At 43.3% G+C, this 9,037-nt stretch overlaps 1 protein-coding gene across 1 annotated transcript; it reads left to right on the top strand.

Annotated features, from left to right (window-relative positions):
• The first annotated feature begins 446 nt into the window (after window positions 1-446).
• On the top strand, window positions 447-7,125 carry LOC118856319 (mamu class II histocompatibility antigen, DR alpha chain-like). The gene is made up of 5 exons (XM_036766572.1): window positions 447-657; window positions 3,409-3,654; window positions 4,136-4,417; window positions 4,667-4,820; window positions 6,372-7,125. Exons 1-5 carry the CDS (start codon window positions 576-578, stop codon window positions 6,373-6,375), a joined length of 768 nt encoding a protein of 255 aa, XP_036622467.1. The 5' UTR covers window positions 447-575; the 3' UTR covers window positions 6,376-7,125.
• The last annotated feature ends 1,912 nt before the right edge of the window (window positions 7,126-9,037 follow it).

Genomic DNA, 9,037 nt, shown 5'->3' on the forward strand with positions numbered 1-9,037 from the left:
TGTAGGAGATTTTTGTCTGTCTTACTTGATGGAACAGGCCCTGGAGATAATACCACTCCCATCCTAGGTATCAGGTTAGGTGCTAAACTCTCAGCTACAAATAGGTGTCTGTTTTGGCACCCCCAACATCAGCCCCCACCAAGAATTTTATTTTAGCTATAAATTGCTGATTGTCCTCACACCATCATTACTTCCTCCCAAGGCTTTTTCCTTCCTTAGGAAAGAACAGGCTATAAAAAGGGATTCAGATATCTCCCGTCTCATCCCTACACTTTTCCCTGTCAAGGAGGAAAAGTCACTTTATCCCATAGAAGTCTCTTTACCCTGTACTGGGATAATCTCTTAAGATGTTTTTTTCAACTCCTCTCTTGGTCTTTTCTCAAGTCCCTTTACCTGGCAACAGAGGTGTCAGAGCAAAGGATTTCTCTGATTGGCTGATTGCTTTTAGTCTGGGTTTCCCCCACTCAGCTACAAACTGTGTACCCCAAACCAGAGCTCCTTCTTCCCCTTGTCTCTGTCACTGCTCCACTATTTAAAGGACATAGTGCTGAGACTGCAGTGTGTGCCCCAAGAAGATGGACCCCAACAAAGCCTTCATCTTAGGAGTCTTCAACCTAGCAGTGCTGCTGAGTCCCTGGGGAGCCAGGGCCATTAAAGGTGAGTGCTAAAACCTCAGTAGAGGTAAGGGATTGGATTCATCTGGTAATATGAGAAAGAAGCTTCGGATACAGTCAGTAATAGCCCTGAGTGGTACCCATAGCTACACTAAATCCCCCTGTTTGGGTCTTCTTAACATTTACGTGAAGGTAAAATCTGTTTGTAATAAGCAACTAGACTGAAATATCTAATCCTTAGTATGAGTTTATGTTTCCATACTCCTTAATGAAGGAAGAGCAAGGAGAGAAGAGCAACTAGGGGGGACCACCTATCAGGGTCACCTTTGGGAATTTGGGATATTTCAAGGCTCTGAGAATTCTCATTACTTCTGGGAGTTTTAAGGTTTCCAAACTCTCCTGGGACTTAGAACTTATCAGTTCAAATCCAGGAAAGACCCTGCCTTTGTGGTTGGGGATGCCTGACCCCAATATACTGCTGAAGGTACAAAGAAAAGAGATTGTCCGATTTTGGGATCAGGCAAGTTTCACTAGAGTCCCGCCTCTGCTTTTTAGTACCTGTGTGACCTTGGACAAGTCAAGTCTCTTCTCTGAGAAAGGCCTTAGTCTCTTTAACTGCAAAATGAGGAAGCTAGACTTACTGACTTCCCTGAGTCCTCCTTCAGTTCTTAATCTAGGACCTTAATGATCACACAGCACTTTGGTAACTGCTTAGGAACAGGGGAGAGACAGGATGACAGAAAAACAGAAACTAAAGCCAAAGGATAGCTGCCAGAGCAGTATTTAAAGGGGTTAGCGATAGGACTGCATATACACGACTTGTTCTTTTCCGTCCCACCATATTAGGCAGCAGCACAGATCACTGTGTTCATATGGAACTGCTCTTCCCCCAGCTCTTGTCCAGGTTCATAATCCTCTTCAAACCCTAACTCATTCCCTCCAGAAAGTTTTTTTTTTTTTATTATTGACCTCGGTCAGGTCAGGTACGATCAGCAGTACTCACTGCCTTCTATGTAAATGTTGTATCTCCCTGAGGTGTAAGTGTCCATACTACAGGCACTTCATAAATGTTTATTTAATTGAATACTATTTGTAGTATAGGAATTTCCTGTGTTAAATACATTCTTCCCTTAGTTATTTAGGCCTGATCCAATGACATTTAGATATCTGTTGCTGTTTTTCAATGTTCCAGTAGTTTCAGCCACCCTTATTTAGGTATTATCAGCCACTAATGATAGTTATATAGTGTATTAAGCTTTGCAAAGGGCTCCACATTGGGGCAGCTAGGTAGTACAGGGGAGGGAGTACCAGGCCGGAAGTCAGGAAGACTCATCTTCCTAAGGACAAATCCAGCCTTGGACACTTGCTAGCTCTGTGGCCCTGGGCAAGTCACTTGACACTATTTGCCTCAGTTTCCTCATCTGTAAGTGAGCTAGGGAAGGAAATGGCAAACCACTCCAGTATCTTTGCCAGGAAAACCTCAAATGGGGTCATGAAGAGTCAAAAATGACTAAATGACAACTACATAATCTCATTTGAGCCTCAAAAGATGCCTGTGTCTTTTATACCTGTAGTACCTACCTACAAGCATAATTATTCCTATTTTATAGACGAGAAAACTGAGATTCATTGAGATTAGTGGTAGTGATTTGAACTCTGATCAGCCTGACTGCAAGTACAGCACACTAACCATTAAACCATACTGCCTCTCACAAACTTGATATCTTGTTCTGTAGAACTTCTTCATCCTAGTCTTTATGTCTGATTTCCTACACTCTAATACTAAGCACCACAACCGACACACAGGGAGTGTGCAAATGGTATTGATACTAACAGATTGACTGAATGACAGGAACTCTAAAGTCAATTCAGTCAGGGTCTGAAGGCCCTGCATCTTATGTCAAAGACCCCAATGCTGAAGTCTCATTAATCAGTCCTGAGACTCCTGAGTGAAACAATCTCTTCATCCCTAGTCCCACACTTCCATTGTACTTTTCTAGGCACATATGGGACATAGGGAGCTGCCACTCAAAGGAGGAAGCTCAGTCAACTCTCCTCAGGGACACACACATAGTGGAAGGATTCTCTAGGCAAGTTCCCATAATATCACTGAAACAGTTTCCAGTCAGCAACCAAAAATGTCCCCTTCTTCTTCACTTTGGGAAAAGTACCAGGTGAAGGTGTAATTCATACCACCAACTGTTAGGTAAATGTCCCATTTCATTGATGCAGTTCTTGGTCCCTGTCCTGTCAACATACATAATGATATCCTCCACTGGGTGGCTCTGTGGTTTATGCAGTCTCTCTTATACGGTGCAGCCTCCACCTGAGGCTACTGAAGTTGGACCTCCCCTGAGAAGGCAGGATTGAAAGTCTGGGAGAGCAGAGGGCCTGCTGAGCTCAGCTGGGGTTGTCTCACTGGGAAGATTAAGGGGACTGCCTGCTAGGAAGAAGGATTTGAGGATCATCTCTCCCATTTTCAGCTGCTGAGCTTCTTACTGTAGGCAGGATTCTGGTTTGTAACTTGGATCCATTACAAAAGTATAAAGAAGTCCCTCTCTCTGCCCTTCTCCCCTTCTCCTTTCCATGGCTTCTCCCTGCTCTCCCACTTCTCCTTTTTCATAATGTAACTTGTATTTCTCATGTCCTTTTCCCTTCCTCCCTTCCTTTGCCCTTCATCTCTCCTGTTTTCCTCTTCATATGCCTATCTTTTCTTTTTTCTCTCCATTTGTGTCTCTCTCCTCCTGTTTCTCTTCAACTTCCCTCATTAATCCTTACGCCTGGTTCCATACAGAGAATCATGTGATCATCCAAGCAGAGTTCTACCAGACCCACAACCCCTCGGGCGAGTTCATGTTTGACTTTGATGGAGATGAGATTTTCCATGTGGATTTGGAGAACAAGCAGACAGTCTGGCGGCTTCCTGACTTCAGCAAATTTGCCAGCTTTGAGGCTCAGGGTGCTCTGGCCAATCTTGCTGTGGATAAAGCCAACCTGGAAATCATGATGAAACGGTCCAACAATACCCCTGACACCAATGGTACCTGCTTCACCCACACCCTCAGGGCAAAAAAGAAAGGGAAGGGGTTGGGGATATATAACCTCATAACATAGGCTTCTGCTCTGTTATACTCAACGTAAGATTTTCTCTCTGCTTTAAGTGTTATGGACAATTTGCATATTTATGTGACTTGATATAACTCTGTGTCCTGAAAAAATGTTGAATCTTGGCAAGAAGAACCCAGTTTACTTACATGGTACATTTGGTGAGGACCTTTACACCTTCATGTAGGGTCTCCATCTTTCACAGCATCACATAAGCCATTATCCCCAATACTAATCCCTGGGAAGTTAGGCATTTCATGCCAAGATGTTGACTCTAAGTTGGTAGAAGGAGGCCTAGGGCATAGGGGACAGAGTGTTGGATCAGAAGGAACTGCTCACAGGGCCCCTAAATTCTAGTAGGCTCAGGAGAGAAGGTCTGAGTATGAAACACTCATTTTTGTCATGTGTTCTCCTAGTGGCCCCTGAAGTGACAGTGTTTCCAAAGGGCCCAGTGGAGCTGGGCCAGCCCAATGTCCTTGTCTGCTTCATTGACAAGTTCTCTCCTCCGGTACTTAACGTGACGTGGCTTCATAATGGGAATCCCATCACTGATGGTGTGTTTGAGACTGTCTTCCTCCCCCGTTCTGACCATGCCTTCAGAAAGTTCCACTATCTCACCTTCATCCCCTCTGCCACCGATTACTATGACTGCAAGGTCGAACACTGGGGACTGGAACAACCTGCTGTCAAACACTGGGGTAAGTGGCTACTCCCAAGGTCCCTCTGAAGGGCACCATAGGCCCCTTTCCCCCATCCAAGTGTCCTGACTATACGGATTCTCACCTCCCCACATCCAGACTTTCTGCCCTAAAATCCCAAACTCTCCACTAACATTTATCCAACAGCCACCACACGCTAGGAACTGAGTCCCATCATGACCAAGCCCAACTCCCTGACATGTTCACTACATCTTTGAACTGGGTCATCTTGGTCTTTGTTCCCCTCAGAACCAGAAGTACGGACCCCACTGCCAGAGACAACAGAGACTGTGGTCTGTGCCCTAGGCCTGGCCATAGGCCTGGTGGGCATCATCGTAGGCACCACCCTTATTGTCAAGGGCATGCGATCAAGCAATACTTCCCGTGGCGGCTCCCGTGGACTGTAAGTTGCCTTGATGGAAAGGACAGGGAGGGAGCAGCAGGATGGGCAGAAGTATGACACATGATAGAAAACTGGTGTGTGCTTCCCCAGTCTAGAACCTGGCATGAACTCCATGAGAACTTTTCCCTCCCTTCCTTCTCCTCTCCCCCAGATGACTCCCAGCCATATCCTTTCAGCCCTTTCTCCATTCATAAATGCAAGCCATATTTCTGGGCTATTTTAATCCAGAATAATCCAAGAGAGGCTGCTCTGGAATACATATCTAATGGGGAATTGATCAATCAATAAACATTTTTAAGCACTTACAATATGTCAGGCATTGTGCTAAGCACTGAAGTCACAAAAAGAGGCAAAAGACAATCCCTGCCCTCAAGGAGTTTAAAATCTAATGGAGAAAACAACAAACAAACAATTTATACAAAACAAGCTATAAACAAGATAAATAGGAAATAATTAACAGAGAGCAGGTACTAGAATTAAGAAGAGTTGAAGAAGAGAAGACCATGAATGGGACAGTTACTTCAAAGCCTCTTTCTGACTCCTCGACTGGATTTGGTTCAGTCTAGATTTCTCTACATGAAATGGAAAGACCATAGGGTCTCAGAGCTTACATAAAGTCCAGAGACTGTGTAAGGCGAGCCCAAGGATTTTTTACCTTTATAGTATGTCGGGGATCACTTTGGCTGTCTGGCCTTCTCAGAATAATGTCAGTTGCCTACATTCATAATTGAAAGAAATGCTAAGTTCCAGTTAGAAGTTAGTGAAAATTCCCATCCAAGTTCACAGACACCTTGAATTCGATCCACAGTCTGTGTATCCCAAGTTCAGAATCCCTGGTCTAGATGATCCTTACATAATCTTTAGACCAAGCATTCTTAACTTGGGATCCAAAGATCCCCCAAAACATCTGTAACTTCGATGGGAAAATATTTTGGCAGCTCTATTTCAATATAGTTATTTCCTTCGGAGTCCTATATATTTTATTTTATGCATTTAAAAACATTATTCTGAGATGACATCCTTAAGCATTACCAGAATACCAAATGGATCCATGACACAAAAAAAGTTAAGAATCCCTGCCTTTGACCTTGGAATCATTACTCAAATTTAGAGGTATGTTGGTAAATGTTTAACAATCAGCTATCCGAAAGGTAAGACACACATTTATCTTTAATCTTCATTATTAATATTTTATCCATCACAATAAATTCTAAATTCTGATCTTAATTCTAATTTATATCTAAATAATAAATCAACCCCTGATTTGTAGGTTTTTTAATTTCTTAGGTACAAATGCTTACATTGAAAATTTAACATCAGTTCTTTGGAGCCTATACCATCTGGCTCTAGCATACCCCTGCCCTCACTGTCCTTTCTTTGAAATAATCTAGTTTCTCTCTTCGGTCATTAGAGTATTAGGAACCTAGACCATGATTAAGAATTAGGAAGAGCTAAGGTGAAATCGTGTGGTGAAAGAATCCAGGAAAGGAATCTTGATACCCCTGAGCCCCTATGATACCCCTCATTCACTTCATATTTCTCTGACTGCAGGTGACAGCCTTTCTAGGAGACAAGAATAACCAGAAGATCCCAGTTCCTGACTTGGCCTTCCAACCCGGCTCTGGTGCACTCCCCATTTCAGCTTCTCTTCCAGATGTTTGTTTTCCCCCAACTCCTCTGACTGACTCATACCAGTGACTCTTCTAACTCTTTCTCCTCTTAAAAAACCATAATTCCATTTGGGAATCACACTCACACACCAACACTCCACCCCAAATACACCCCCACTGCTACACATGTTTCCACACTTGCCCCAACCTGTGCCCCCCACCCCCATTGAACTCTCTGCCCCTATCTTCCTGCTTAATTTTCCCCCTGCCCCATTAAAGGAACAAGGTAAAGAGTACTCTGTAGTCAGAGGGATATGCATTCAAATTCTACCTGACACTTACTACCTATGTGACCTTGGGAAAGTCATTAACCTCTCAGGGCCTCATTTTCCTCATTTGTAAAAATAAGGAGACTGTACTATATGACCTCTAAAATTCCTCCTAGCTCTAAATCTGTTATATTATGATCTTATATCACCACTTCTAAGTCTTCCCTTCCCTTGTCTTCTGTAATCTTGGAAAGTTAGTAGACAGGAATTATTTTTCATCTGCACCTAATGAGGTGTTCTCCCCACTGAGATGAGGGGGGACCCAAGGCCCCCCTGTGATTGTCCTCTAGTCCCCATCACTGCTGCCCATTCATATCTGGAAACTGTTCTAAAACAAATAAATGCCTGGGCATGTTAATATTAGAATCTTTTTTGTCTGATTCCTTATTGATAAAGGATTTTCAAAAAAAAAATCCTAAGGGAAGGATTTGGGTTCTAGAGAAATTTCAGATTGTATTGATGAGTGGGTGGGAGCAGCTTCTACAAGTCTGGCCCCACTTGATCTGGAGGACCTGGGGTTAAGGTGGGCCTGGTATTGGGTGGTTCTACTTTCATGTCATCCCTACCCCTAGTCTGAAAGCTCCTGCTCCCAAGTCACTTTTTACTTTATGACAATTAGACATCTATGAATTTTGTTATGATGAGGTTAGTGGTGAGTGTGGGATCAATATATTTATAGTTTGTTCTATGACTGTAGGTGGGTGGCATGGGGGAGAGCTGGCTGGGGGAGGGTCAGAGTCAAGTAAAATGGAGTAGAAGAATGGACATGCAAAGAACACTGAATTCTTCTGCTGACCCTCACTGTCTTTGTAAACCTCAGCAGATTTCATTTCCCCCCTCTTTAAAATAAAGATCTAAAGGAACTTGCAGTATTGCCATTCTATCATTCTTGGCTTTTTACTTCTTCAGCCAAGAAGGGACAGAGCAGCAGGACCTGGGGACAAACCGGGTAGTTTTGAGACAGTGAGATGTGGTCACTCTTCCTTCCTCAGAACCCCCTAGATTGAGCAGCTACCATTCTTGTATTAGAAAAGCAGGTTGGGGACAGCTAGGTGGCGCAGTGAGTAGAGTATTGGCCCTGGAGTCAGGAGGACCTGAGTTCAAATATGGACTTAGACACTTGACACACTTACTAGCTGTGTGACCTTGGACAAGTCACTTAACCCCAATTTTCCTGCCTTCCCTCCTCAAAAAAAGAGAAAAGCAGGTTGGAACCCCTAAGGTTGGTAATGGGTTTGCTGGGCCTGGTCCATGTCCTGGGAAATGGATCCAAATACAAGTTTTTGGTAAACTGCTTAGCATGGCAAATAACTTCCTGAGGGGTCACATTACAGCTGTACATTTATATGAGGTTTTAAGGTACTCAAAACACATTTTCTCATTTGGTTCTCAAAATGAGCCTGTAGATAGGATCAGCCTAGGTTTGCATTTGCTGCATTCCTGGTATCTTGAGAAGGAAATACTGCAATTACCTAAATTAGGAACACCTAGGGAGATCCATGAAGGCCGGTAAGCCAAAGTGCAGGGGATGATGGGATGTGCTGATTGTCATCATTAGCAGCATCCAGAAGCACAGACTGAGCCTTCTTTTCCTCTGTCCTGTTCTGTTCTGGGACCATCGCTGCTTTGGAGTCATCACAGGATAGCAAAACTTGCATCTGTAGAGTTATAAAATCTCAAAATTAGGAGAAAATTTAGAGATCATCTGGCCCAATCCCAAGTAAGAATTCTTGTATTAATCCATGGAGAAGGAGGTTTTTTTTAATTCGCTGCCCTAAAGGCAAATGCCCCCACAGCTACAGCTGTGATTTAAGATCGGAAGATCATAGAGTAAAAAGAAAGTGTTCTGACAATCCCACACTCACTCTCCCCTACCCGCTTGTGTAAAAAAAAAAAAAAACTATATATAACCATTCTCAGAGAGTCAGCTTTCTGTGGCCTGCAAAGTACTCAATCTGAAAGAAAGAAGGAGGAATCGTTCTCCTTTTCTTCTTCTTTCTCTTCCACCGTGGTCCAGACACTACAGATTGGATTTTCCTGAAGTTGCTAGTCTAAACCAGAGTACTGGAACCACTGCCAACTTCCACACGAGGGAGAGGAAGCCAGAAATGAAACTGAAAGCACAACTCCTGAAATGAAATGCTTTCCTAAGGCAAAGGGGTAGGGCTCTTCTACCTAGGAAAAATGTGGAAATATATCTATACTTAATAATAAGAGCTAATATTTACAAAGCTCTAATATTTACAAAGCTCTAATATAAGGCTTGCACAACCCTTTT

The sequence above is a fragment of the Trichosurus vulpecula genome, chromosome 7 (assembly GCF_011100635.1).
Source record: "Trichosurus vulpecula isolate mTriVul1 chromosome 7, mTriVul1.pri, whole genome shotgun sequence".
NCBI lineage: Eukaryota > Metazoa > Chordata > Mammalia > Diprotodontia > Phalangeridae > Trichosurus > Trichosurus vulpecula.

What these genes read in the sequence shown, in the direction of transcription:
- LOC118856319 (XM_036766572.1), top strand. Translation starts at nt 576, where the DNA reads ATGGACCCCAACAAAGCCTTCATCTTAGGAGTCTTCAACCTAGCAGTG. An exon ending in GGGAGCCAGGGCCATTAAAG is followed by an intron (nt 658 to 3,408) that starts GTGAGTGCTAAA and finishes GGTTCCATACAG; the next exon opens with AGAATCATGTGATCATCCAA. An exon ending in CAATACCCCTGACACCAATG is followed by an intron (nt 3,655 to 4,135) that starts GTACCTGCTTCA and finishes GTGTTCTCCTAG; the next exon opens with TGGCCCCTGAAGTGACAGTG.